A 13691-nucleotide genomic window follows, 5' to 3' on the forward strand; every position below is an offset into this window, starting at 1 on the left:
CTTCAAGAAGATATTATATGGACTATAAATTTAAAGTTATTGTCTTTTCTTTTTTTATTTAGATATAATGGAATATATATATATATATATTTTTAAGTAGTGTGGGCAGTGAATTAAAGATATCAAGAATTGTTGTGTATGGTAAATTTGTAAGACAGTGGGTGAATAAGCTAGCTACAGACTGATTAGTTTAAGAAAAGGGATTTTTAAGTGATACATTTAGGGGAGTGGAGGAAATGGATAGAGTGGAATAAATGTTAAATTAGATTTTATGGGGAGCCCGCTTTGAAATGTTATTAAAGTAGGACTTATCGTATAGTTTTAAAGTGGAAGGTGGTTTTGAATTGTTGCAATAATGTATAGATATAAAACACTATTATGCTAAATTAGAAGTTATTTTATAATAGTTATAGTATAATGTGTTTGTTTTTTTTTGTTTTTTTTCTCTTCTTCTTTTCTGAAATGTATGGATAAAGGGGGATTTATAATACTTTTAGTAAGTAAAGGTCAGTATTTTGAGGAGGGAGTAAGTAATCTGTTATGAATTAGGGTTTTTTTTTGTTACGAAGAAGTCACAGGGGGGGAAGGGTGGGGAGGGGGGGTTAGGGAGGGGGGGAGGGGGGGGAAAAGGGGGAAAAATTTGTATTTGAAAACCTTTTCAATAAAAAAAAAAAAAAAAAATGTTGGGCAAATCTATTTTTCAAGTGTCTAAACTATTTTAATCCCAACAGTGCTAATGAAATTCAAGTAAGGGAGCCTCACCCTTTCTGAACAAGCTTCTAGATTAGTCAAAAAAATAATAATCAAAAGTCAAGGAGCTGTCCAACTACGGGAAAAATCGGAAGCAGAAATCTCAAGTTCTCTAATGTGAGATTTGAGGATTCCAATGCAACTGAAGGTAAACATTAGCAAAAGCATTTGAAAGGGCTATTGAATTTTAAAACAAACAAATTAGAAATGACTCTATGGAGAGAATTTAGCTCAATTTTCTATTTATAAGTCTGATTAGCCGATGCAACGATCCCCAATCTCTGCTGCGTAGGAACTGGGATTGTCTACATTTATGTAACTTCTAACTAAGGATTTACCCCTTCATTTACTGAAGCCAATCTTGTTATTGTGTGTGTGTGTGTGTGTATGTATGTGTGTGTAGAAGGAAGGAGGGAGGAAGAGAGAGAGAGAAAACACTGAATTTTAGGAAGCAATCTAGTATGACTCTAAGGAATCTCCTAAAATTATTTTTGCTGTGTGAGGGAAATATGTCATTGTGAAGTGGAAAAAAATTATTGTATTTATCATATGGTTGGTCACACACAATATTAAAACACTTCATTTTTACAGGTTAAAACAATTAAAACAATTAGGAAAAGAGCAGTAAGAAAACCTAAGAGGAAAACAGAAATAACATTTCAGAGTTTAATGTTGAGTTTGGAGATCCAGTCAGTAGCTGTTGTTGTCCCACAAAGTTACTCATGTCCGTGGCAACCCTTAAGCCACACGTGCCTCCTGGGTGGTGTTAAATGAGTAACAGATGGACTGGTAGCCAGACATCCGCGAGGATCTCCTGGCTTCACACACAATCCCACGGTCCTTTTAAGGACCTTTTAAGTACTAAAAAAAATAGCAGTGGAAGAAAAATTCTTCTGAAGGAACTGGCAGACAAGATCTCAGAACCACTGAACTATATCTTTCAAAGATCCTGGAGCACAGGGGAACTGCCAGAGGACTGGAAAAGAGCTGATGTAGTTCCCATCTTCAAAAAAGGAAAAAAAAAAAACAGATCCAGGAAATTATCAGCCTGACCTCAATACCAGGGAAGATTCTGGAAAAGATAATCAAGCAACGAATCACCGAACACCTAGAAGCAACAAAGTAATAACCAAAAGCCAACATGGGTTTGTCAAAAACAGATCATGCCAGACTAACCTTATTGCATTCTTTGACAAAGTGACAAAATTAGTGGACCAGAGGAATGCTGTCGATATAATTTACTTGGACTTCAGTAAAGCATTTGATAAAGTAGACCATAATCTACTACTAGATAAAGAAGAAAAATGTGGGTTAGACAGCATCACCACCAGATGGATTTGTAACTGGTGGACCAACTGCACTCAACATGTAATCCTCAATGGAACGGCATCTACATGGAGGGAAGTATGCAGTGGAGTACCCCAGGGCTCTGTTTTAGGCCAGTGCTCTTCAACATCTTCATCAATGACATGGATGAGGGGATAGATGGGGAACTCATCAAATTTGCAGATGACACCAAGCTGGCAGGAATAGCCAACACTCCAGAAGAGAGGCTCAAGCTACAGAAGGATCTTGACAGACTTGAACATTGGGCGCTATCTAACAAAATAAAATTCAATAGTGAAAAAAGTAAGGTTCTACATTTAGGGAAGAAAAACAAAATGCACAGGTACCGTATATGTGGTACCTTGCTCAATAGTAGTAACTGTGAGAGGGATCTTGGAGTCCTAGTGGACAACCATTTAGATATGAGCCAGCAGTGTGCAGCAGCTGCCAAAAAAGCCAACACAGTTCTGGGCTGCATAAACAGAGGGATAGAATCAAGATCACGTGAAGTGTTAATACTACTTTATAATGCCTTGGTAAGGCCACACTTGGAATATTGCATTCAGTTTTGGTCGCCATGATGTAAAAAAGATGTTGAGACTTTAGAAAGAGTGCAGAGAAAAGCAACAAAGATGATTAGGGGACTGGAGGCTAAAACATATGAAGAACGATTGCAGGAATTGGGTATGTCTAGTTTAATGAAAAGAAGAACTAGGGGAGACATGATAGCAGTGTTCCAATGTCTCAGGGGTTGCCACAAAGAAGAGGGAGTCAAACTATTCTTCAAAGCACCTGAGGGTAGAACAAAAAAGCAATGGGTGGAAACTAATCAAGGAGAGAAGCAATTTAGAACTAAGGAGAAATTTCCTGACAGTTAGAACAATTAATAAGTGGAACAACTTGCCTGCAGAAGTTGTGAATGCTCCAACACTGAAAATTTTTAAGAAGATGTTGGATAACCATTTGTCTGAAGTGGTGTAGGGTTTTCCTGCCTGGGCAGGGGGTTGGACTAGAAGACCTCCAAGGTCCCTTCCAACTCTGTTATTCTATTTCCATTTCCAAAACAGTACACTGCCTACATATCAAAGCACTGTATTGTTTACTTAACATAGGAGAACAACCCGATAGCTTTCTTTTCTATATGAAAGAGTTTAATCTAAGGAGTGTCATATTCCGAGCATGCTTTAAATTGTACTGACTGAAACAATTTAAAGTGAACATCTGCTCTAGGATGAAAAGTTGATTTCAGTGTTTGTTTTTTCCCCAAGCCAAGAATTTTTAAGATCTCAAATACATCAGAATTGATGCTTATCCAGTTCATAAATGAGGACAGTGGAGCTTATTCCCAAATACTAATGCTGATATCCTGTCAGCAATGTATTTCTTAAAATGCAAATGCACTTCTTATATACAGTGGGTAATTCTGCACTAAGGTGGACACACTATCACAAAGGTATAACAGAAAATAGAAGATTGCCCCTTAGCAAAGCCTTCTTCATTTTTAAGGAGATAGTTCATATCTTTTTTAAATTTTATTTTATCATGATTTAATATTTCAGTCTGTCTCTCATATTCGTTTGAAGGCTACGCAGATCTTCTTCTGATACCTGATGTTCCTTCTTCCATTTCTTTTGGGTAAACAGAAGGAAATCATTATGTTGGATTGCAGATAAAAAAAAAATTTTTTTTGTAGAAGAATACTTTGGATTGGATTGACACTGTTTATGTTTTAGTCCCTTTCACATCATTGAGAGAAACTTGCTAACGTGGTTAGAGATTTTTTTTTTACAATATCCCACTTATTCACAAAAAGTGATGCTTTATTTGCTCTTCAAACCAAAGGATCAAAGTCAAAAGGCATGAACATTTGTTACAAATACCCTTTCTTCAGGCAACATCTGAAAAAAGTATATTTTATGGCCTATCTCTCAGAGTCGCTCTGTAGAGTGAGATGGGCAGCATATAAAACAAACAATCAAATAAATGTTCTAGGGACTATGCACATGGACCATCTTCCAATGATGGGAACAGGAAGTAGCAAGCAAATTTAGAAAGGGCTTGGTCATTAGAGCATGGGATGGCTAAGGACTCGAGGGTGGTGGAACAGAGTTAGTTTGGTATAGTGGTGAAACTTCTACCCTAGAAAACAGGAGACTGTGAGTTCTAGTCATGCTTTAGGCATAAAAGCCAGCTGAGTGACATTGGACCAATCACTTTCTCAGCCCAATTGACCTCATAAAATAGTTGTGGGAAAATAAGAGGAAGGAGTATTACGTATGCTCACTACCTCGAGTTAAAGTAATAAAGGTGGGATAAAAAATATAAATAAAAGTAAATAAATAAATATCCTTGTTGTCCATATATTCTTGTTGCCAGCAGGCAGGCTTAGCAGAGAAAGGTATTCCCAATTCCTCCATCACATACAGACAGAAACTTTGAGTAGTTTTAAAAGAAAGGCAGAATTGGAAGAGGGGTGAAGGTTGGGCACCAAGGCTGAGAAATTCTTTTCATCTTTCCAGCAGCCTCAGAATTAATTCATTGGAATCCTGAGGGAAAGGGGCATCTATGTAAATAAGAGGCTGGGAGTTGTTACCTCAAGAAAAAATGGATATTTATGTAGACATAAGTAAATAGATTTTAACTAGATTCTGTGCTAACTTTTGTTGATTTTTGGTTGCTCTTTGCCATAACTCAAAATGGAAGAGGAAGAAGAAGAAGAGGGGGAATTCTTTGTTTCTTTACTGTGGTTGTGTGATGGAAAATCCTAACTGTAATGTACCAATACCATTTTATGTGTGCTGCTTGGAGCATGATATTGTGTGTTGGCTTTATTACTACTGAGTTGAAGGGGAGGGATTGAGAGCTGGGAGAATTCTTCTAGCCAATGTGTTAATGCTCTATGGCTAGGAGATGGTAAGATAGGAATTATTTCCTTTTATTTTTTAATGGGCAGAATGGCAGTACAGGATGTGACGGTCCTATCTCTCTCATGTATCTGATATTAGGGGAGGATGCCAGATAAGGCTTCACCTGAATGATCATTACAGCTGCAAGGACTATCAAAGTATAACCATAAAGCAGGAGGTAGGACCAGGATTTGAACATCAAGTGATTTTGGGGAAAGAAGATCTGAGACCTCCAACCTTCCAACTTCTAGACTCATCCAATTTCTGCATCAACTCCTTTAAATCTCTTTCTTTCTCTCTCTCTCTCTTTCTCTCTTTTTCTCCATCTACCCATCTCCAAATTTGATAAATAATTTCCAAAGCAAGAAATATATGCTATTCTTTATCCACACATGCATTCTTTCTATCTTTTACTTTCTATGTTACTGTTGGAGTAGGACTGGGAATATCAAATTCAAGAGCAGCCATAGTTATGGAAATTCACTGGGTAACTTTGGACCAATCTTATTTTCATAGCCCACCCAACTTCACAAGCTTGTTGTGTAGGAATAAAATGAAGGAAGGTCCCTGTTGTGAGTCGTCTTGATCTCCTGGAGAAAAGGCAGGATGTAAACCTAACAATCAAAACCTAACAATTATCTATTGCTGTATCATACAAATTTGAAAATGTCTCTCAAGCCTGTTGTTAAAAAGGAGAGTATACTAAATGTAAAAACAGGACGAGTTTTGCAAATAGAAATCTGCTTATAACAATGGGATTGCTTCTAATTCTTTCCTCTAACTATCTGAGAAGATCTGGGGGGGGGAAATGTTTGGCTGGCAAAAACCATTCCATCAGCAAATACAATCCACCAATTGTAACTTCAAAGGCATCCATTTATCAGCACAAGAAGTAACAGCTTTGCTTTTTAGATTGTTATTTGGTTTGCTTGATGGCAACCTCAGGTATTTACAAACATGCACCCCATTTTTCACAATCAGTTAACCCATAATGCTAAACATCATTAAAGATTCTAGATAAAGGTATCTTACTCCTGATGGGAAACTGCTTGTATTAGATGCTGGGATATGCTCTATGTGAAGTTGACAATATATTAAGCATTAACATATGTAGAATCATTCTGAGGTCACAAGGCAGGATACAAGTAGATAAGACACATTCAATACTCACACTGAGTAGGAGGCACTTGTTTTCTTTGATGGCTCCTATGCATCCCACAAAGCCAATGATCATCACAAAAGTCCCTGTAATGATCAACAGGTTGGCAGCTGACAGAGAAGGGAAGGAAGAAGAGAGGGTAGCGAAGTTCCCTTGAGTAACGGCTAGCCATATGCCAACTCCAAGGATCCCACAGCCTCCCAGCTAGGAAAAAAAATACAAAAAACAAAGAAAAACAAGCTCAGTCATACTGCTAAGAGAGGTGTTCTCATGATCAGCATCACTATTGCTTTTCATTAGCATCAGCAGCAGCAGTAGAAACAGCAATATCTAGAAGAATGACTATTTCTGAATATAAGCATATTTCTTTCCATTGAAATTACATTGGGTCCCTAAGTCGGGAAAAATACCTATAGAATTGCTGATGCACGTTCACCTTGGGGCACAGATCACATTAACAATCATGGAACTTTCTGGTTCACTAAGCCCTTTCATAAAACAGCAAGGAACAGGAAACACGGTTAAGCTCTGATCTCTCCTCCTCTGGGAATAAATTAAAGTAATTTAAATCAGTATCACAAAGTGAGCTGCCACATAGTTAGGATTAGAAATAAAGCTCAAGGACCTCAACCAAGTAGCTTTGCTCAAACTGTCATGTTTTTGCTTAAAGGAAATGCAGCCACTGCAAAAAAAACAACAACAAACAAACAAAAAACTAATAAGTCCATGTGTAGCTAAAGACTAAAACAAACAAACAAACAAACAAACAAAACAGAATAATTTAGGCAACTTGGAGATTTGAAAAGCGGAGTTGGTCTCAGCTGTAAAACTCATTGCTGCAGGCAAAGAACTGCCCGAGGCTTTCTCAGCTGTCCTGCTTACAGCTGTAATATATATTAGGGCAATTTTTCAAAAGTGTTCAGGGATCAGAGCCTTCCCAATTCATTTCCAAGGGGAGATGTGCCTTCAAAGAGCATCAGTAAGCATGTGTCTCCTTGCTTCTACTGCCTTTAGCCATTCCACTGTGTAAGTGAGTTATAGCTTTGCTCTGCAAACATGTGGCTTTAAAATAGAAAGGTTCCTTCTGGGTGCCAAGACTCCTGGACTCTGAAGTAGGGATGAATTCGGGAGCCAAGAAAAATTAGGGCAGATATGCCAAAGCGGCATGTGCTGATGGCCAACACTGTCACCATTACAACACTCATGAGTAGAAAAAGGGAGATCATTAGGCCCCTCACTTCATCTTCGCCAGTGTAAACAACAAGGAGCTAGTTGGTGGTATATATTACAATTCCAAAAGCTGGCATCTGCTAAATAACAAGTAGGCTTTGGTTCTAAGCCCAGACAACATTCAAATGATTAACAATAGTGGAAAAAAAACCCTAATTATAGAAAATTCTGAGAAAAATGACCAACTGAAGACAACTCCAGGAATAAGCAGAACCAACGTTTGTGGACTTTTTATTTTTATTTTTTTTACATTAAGAATTTTTTTAGTTTATAGCGTAGCATACAAAGAAAATACAAAAGTAAATAATAGGACTTTTTAAAGGAGTCAGTAGATTAGCTCCTTGTTTCTCTCTGGATAAAAGAGAGAGACGTGAGATTACCTAAACTGTTGGCAACTGGAATAGTCATCCCTTTTCCACACAAATAGACACAAGACAATGATTACTGATGAGAGAGGGGAAATTTACCATAATTCCTTTAGCTGTAAATGGAGCCTTTCAAAGGACACTAAATTTGGACACTTCTCTTGCTAACTACATTTAGAAATATTTTATTAATAGCTTGAAAGAAACTAGATACCTTCAAAAGGAACAAAGCATCAAATACCTGGTGAATGAGTGCCTTCAAACCTTAATATATGAAAATGAAAATTTATTTTTATTACTTTTAGGAAATTAAAATAAAGAGCAAAAGGGCAAGCTTTTGGTTACACATTTTTTTTTAAAAAAAATGAAGGGTTCACAGAACATTGGAGTATTAAATTTTGAATATTAAGACTTTTAAAATATTTTTAAAGAATAAATGCATGTTTGTAGAAAATAAAGTATGACATTTAGAGATATCTTTGAGGAATTCCACCAAGGATGTGTCAAGACTTCGAATCGATTATGGCAAATATGTTGGGTCTTTCTGAGAACAGTCTGTCTTCAGAACAAAAACATTATAGAACAAAATATACAACAAATTCTACTTTAGAACAGTATGACTGAAATCTTGGCTAATAACCTGCCATCAGATCAGTGGTGGGTTTCAAATTTTTTTACTACCGGTTCTGTGGGTGTGGCTTGGTGGGAGTGGCTTGGTGGGCGTGGCAGGGGAAGGATACTGTAAAATCTCCATTCCCACCCCACTCCAGGGAAAGGATACTGCAAAATCCTCATTTCCTCCCAATCAGCTGGGACTCAGGAGGCAGAGAATAGATGGGGGTGGGGTCTGTCAGAGGTGTATTTACCAGTTCTCTGAACTACTCAAAATTTCCACTACCGGTTCTCCAGAACTGGTCAGAACCTGCTGAAATCCACCTCTGCATCAGATACAAAGAAAATAACTGTATGAAGTTTTAAAAAATTAAGAAGGAAATAAAAAAGATAATCCCAGAGAGTAATGGGAATCATTTTTCTTTGTTGGATTTACAAAATAGACTGCTTAAAGAAAAGAAGAAATTTGTAACAAGGATCAATAACTACTGGGCGGGTTCACCAAGGAAGACTGTTCTGTATTTCAAAAAAAGGAAGACAAAATTGATTTGTTTGACCATGGTTAAAATGGAACATGTTGTCATTCTGCATGATTCTTTTTGGATTTATTAATATTTTGACTGGAAATATGTGGCTTTGGTTAAATGTTTTGTTTTACACCTATTTTCTGTATCCTAATTGTTTAATATCTAAATATGTAGTATCTAACTGTGATTTTTTAAAAAAGGAATAGTTTTTCCTGTAGGGTTAAATTGTAGTCTTTTTAATATTAGGATTCTGGGATTACTTAGATAGTTTAGAACTGAGAAGTTGAAATGTTTATTCAAATGGAATATGTTGTTATTTGTGATGGTTCTCTTGGGATGGTTGGCATTTAGAATGAGTGTACTGCAATTTGCCTTTCCTTTTTAAGGAGAAATGGCCTCTTTTTGTTATGTTAAACTTTAGGTATAATTTATTTATATTAGGTTTTGGGGACCTTTTTATGCTTTTTAAATGGGGTTTTGCCAATAGCTGAAAGTTGAGATGTGGAAAGTTGAGTTTTTATGCTCATTAATTTTAATATGATAGAGCTCTGATTTTTGCTGACAATTGTATAAGGAGAAGATATTGCTTATTTCATGGATTATATAATGAAGAGATTTGTATTTCTTAATTAAGAGGGGTGAAGTTATTATGAAATTGTTAATATATTTTTTGCTAATCAATTAAAAACATGGATCTAAGGAAACATCCATCATAAAAAGAAAACATCAGAGTCAAGAGAACTTTTAGGTATAAGGGAAGAGGTGGGTTACAATGGCCTTGAAACTAAGAGCCAAAGTAAATTCATCTCCTTTCACAATTTGGCATGTTTCACTACAATTCTGTGATCAATGTATAGCAACCTACTCATTATGTGACCCCCCCCACCCCCAGCTCTGTTTTTCATGCCTGCAACGAACAGGGCAGTTAAACACTGGGGAGGTCATAATATGATGGATTGCATTTGACTTCATGGGTCACAGGCTTGATATATACTGAAGCATTATAAAATATACATCAAACACTAAGGAAAAGAAGAAAATAGCTTTATAACATAAAAGAGTCAGCTCTCTTATTCTGCAGCTTTAAGAAGTCTTTCAGAGTACAGAAGTTTCTAGATGATTCCTTAAATAATGGGTTATTTTTGTTTCCACAGAACAGAACAGTTTAAAGGGAGCATTCTAATGGATATTTTTCTTGATAGCATGGAAATGTGGCATCCTGTATTCAAATCAAAACTTTTATTAGATCATGGTAAAAGTTTTGATTTGAATACAGGATGATGCCACATTTCCATGCTATCAAGAAAATTATGACCTATGGGTCAGAAAGTACAATCATAATAACAATAGTGATAGCACTTAGACTTATATACCACTTCGTAGTGTTTTACAGCTTTTTCTAAGCAATTTACAGAGTCAGCATATTGCCCCCAACAATCTGGATCCTCATTTTATCAACATCAGAAGGGTTGAAGGCTAAATCAATCTTGAGGCAGTCAGGATCAAACTGCTGGCAGTTGGCAGAGTTAGCCTGGAATACTATATTCTAACCACTGTGCAACCACAACTCTTTAAAGTACATCAACCTGTAATTATTTATTGAACTTTTAAAAAAATGCAATTAACTTAAACTGGTATAAATGTATATCTTGACTGCCTACCTCAATAACGTTTTTCACTTATAAATAGCAATTATATATTTAAGAATTTCAAAACCTTTGACTATATACATTAATAGGAACTTCAGTTGCAGTTTATGAATAAAGCCCAGATTATACAGTCAACAGATGTTTTTACTGCTGGTTCAAAACTTTTTTTTTTTTTACTGCTTGTGCCTTTTTTGCAAATGAACTTCAAATAAATAAATAGATGAATGACAGCAACCTTAAAAGTTGGATTTTCCCATTATGTCTGCTTTCCATGAAAGTTTAATTCAAACAGAAATCTTCTCCCCAACATTTTTCAAATGTGTCTTAGAGCATTTAATGCAGAAGAAAAAAAACAGAACAGTGACTAAAACTGGAGCCAAGGCTGCTAAGATATTATGGAGGAAGGATAATAGCTTTGTAATTATGTGCATTAATGGTTTTTGAAATGCAAAATTCTGTATCTTTTGCTGCCATATAGAGATCATCCAGAGTTTTGCAGCCTAGAACTGATAACCCAAGGCATGGTCCTAGGTAAGAGCTAACAAACTGCAGATTATAGTCTCATCAATGGTGAGTCACGCAGAGGGGAATTCACTGCCCTTAGGGATCGTCCCCCTTTGAACCACATCATCGTTACAAAGCACAAAATGTCAGGGTTCCAAGTAATAATCCCAAAGCAAACCAAACTCCGAGACTTGTAGATTCCTCAAAGAATAGTTTTATTGGATATATCATATTGGCACTGATCTGGTGAAAACCAACTCTGAGGGTTCCCGTGGTTTTCATCAAATTAAAAGTTTTTTTCCCTTTCTCCAATTATTGGTTCCCAAGAGAAAGTATTTTGTTTTGGCTATAAACCCCAGCTATCACTATTCCCCCCTTCCTATCCCTCAACTCCAGTGTGGCAATGCTGAAGCTTCAAAATGGCTCTGATCAGGTCACTTCAGAGTTGACACAAAGCTTTATGTCTTTTAGCAGAGGTCTTGTTCACACATTCAGGATCTCCTCTGCTGCCTGAAGTAAAAAAAAAGGACCTGGTTCCCCCACATGCACAATTCATGTGTTTACAGGGAGCAGTAACACCACTCAGCCTCTGAGGAGTCAAGTGCCTCATAGACATCATTCTGAAGGGTGATACATTGCGAGTTGCATGTGCAAGTAGACAGCATAATCATCTTACAAGACAACAAGCAGCCTGTTGGTCTGGAAGCAGCAGAGAAGAGCTGTACACTTCAGGCTTTGTGAGGAATTAATAGAATAACAGAGTTGGGAGGGAACTTGGAGGTCTTCTAGTCCAATCCCCTGCCCAGGCAGGAAACCCTATGCCATTTCAGACAAATGGTTGTCCAATTTTTTCTTAAAAACTTCCAATGTTGGAACACCCACAACTTTTGGAAGCAAGTCATTCCACTGATTAATTGTTCTGTCAGGAAATTTCTCCTTAGTTCTAGGCTGCTTCTTTCCTGCTTCTTGTCCTGCCATCAGGTGCTTTGGAGAATAGGTTGACCTCCTCTTCTTTCTGGCAGTGCCTTAGATATTAGAATTGACTTAGACAATAAGTTGTAAAGGTACCCAGTACAAGCTGATACCCAATTATCGTTGTTTAAGTCTGTGCCCAAGATAGCTGCTTCTTTCCACATAAAGGCAAGATTGGTCTCATCTCAGAGATTGTTCCAAGACTATCTGGGTCATATGTCTAATCCATCTAATTCCATCCAGTTTCTTGGTTTATGGTATAGTCTGAAAATACAAGCCATCTCGAGTGGATTTTCTATTGAGAAGGGAACATATAAATAAAACAAATTGGGAATTAAGAACAGACGCTAAAGTTTTGCTTCTGCTGCTGTCAGCCACGCCTCTATTTCCTTCCATTACTTGATATTAAACATGTGTAATCAAGGGATAATCATATTGCTTTTTTAATGAAAGAATGTCCTACCAGTCCTTGCCAAACAATTCACCAAGGAGTGACGAGACAATGACGCCTGTGAGTTTTCAGAGCTTGTTACCATACAAAAGAAGAATAGAAACAGAACTACTAGCATGGGCTGGATCTGATAGCTTTACTATCTCAGGGAAGCCCCCTCCCCCCTCAATTGTCAAAAAGAGAGGAGACACTAATCATTGAAACAAAAGAGTAACAACAAAGAAGCCAACACACAAAAAAACGACTTCAAAAATGGCATGATGCATTAGCAAATAAGCGCCAGGCTTGTATTGATTTTGCAGGAAATGTGTGAAGCTGGGCTTGTTTATCAAAGATGACACCTTCAGCTAGTTTCCTGATGACTGCAGCATTTATCCGCCTTAAATTAAAATGCAGCAGGTCTTGAATGCTGGTCCTGAGTAATTATTTTTGACACCTCCTCTATCTCACACAATTACGACAGATACATTACCACCTCTTTTCCTTATCTTTATTCTTGAGCCAAGACATAGTAGGATAATGTGATGTGGTTATTTATGTGAACAAGGCTGTTCTTATCAATTGTAAGCCACCTTGGGAGACTGGAAAATGAAGGAACAGCTTCATTTTGAAAGAGTGGTCTTGAGGTGTTGGGCAAAGGAAAGCTTCACATTTCCCTTTTTGAATATTCAAAACTTTCAATCTCTCTTCTGTTGGGTATAAGCATGGGCATCTGTTTTTTATTAGTAATTTTATTAAACATTACAGCTAAAAAGATAAAAAATGCAAACTATCTAAAAATAAAATAAATTAAAACAAAGTAGTAGAAAATAATAAAAAACAGAGATAAAATAAGCATATAGCAATGAAAAATATATAAATATATAAAAAAAATGACTACATCTTTCATCCCAAGTATAAAAATTTGGTATCTTATCATCGTCTCTTAAAATACACAAGTGATCTCTTTTTCCAATATGCTATCACTTGTTTATAATCAAATCCTCAAGTTACTGAGTCCTGTTCAGCAGAAGTCCATCAAGAGTTACCAGACATAACAACATACAGGTAATCCTCGAGTTACGAATGTAATGGAGCCTGCCAATTTCATTCATAACTCGAGGATCCATAGGAGTGAATCACGTAACTAGAATGTGATCACTCCCTGCTTTTGCCCATGCATTCACTAATTGAATGCGTAGGTCATTAAATGCAAGAATATCTCAGGGTGGGGAAGGCAATGGGGGGGTGATCTAGTGAT

General features: G+C 36.8%; 1 protein-coding gene across 9 annotated transcripts in view; it reads right to left on the reverse strand.

The window, feature by feature from the left end:
* Positions 1-13691, reverse strand: part of TSPAN4 (tetraspanin 4) — a 727944-nt gene that overhangs the window by 101449 nt on the left and 612804 nt on the right. For all 9 annotated transcript variants that reach the window (XM_034416828.2, XM_087880460.1, XM_034416827.2 and 6 more), the window contains one exon: positions 6154-6345. In XM_034416828.2, the coding sequence (XP_034272719.1) occupies positions 6154-6345 (192 nt within the window). The remainder of the gene's footprint in view (positions 1-6153; positions 6346-13691) is intronic.

Source organism: Pantherophis guttatus, chromosome 1, assembly GCF_059756535.1.
Source record: "Pantherophis guttatus breed Tessera chromosome 1, ASM5975653v1, whole genome shotgun sequence".
Lineage (NCBI taxonomy): Eukaryota > Metazoa > Chordata > Lepidosauria > Squamata > Colubridae > Pantherophis > Pantherophis guttatus.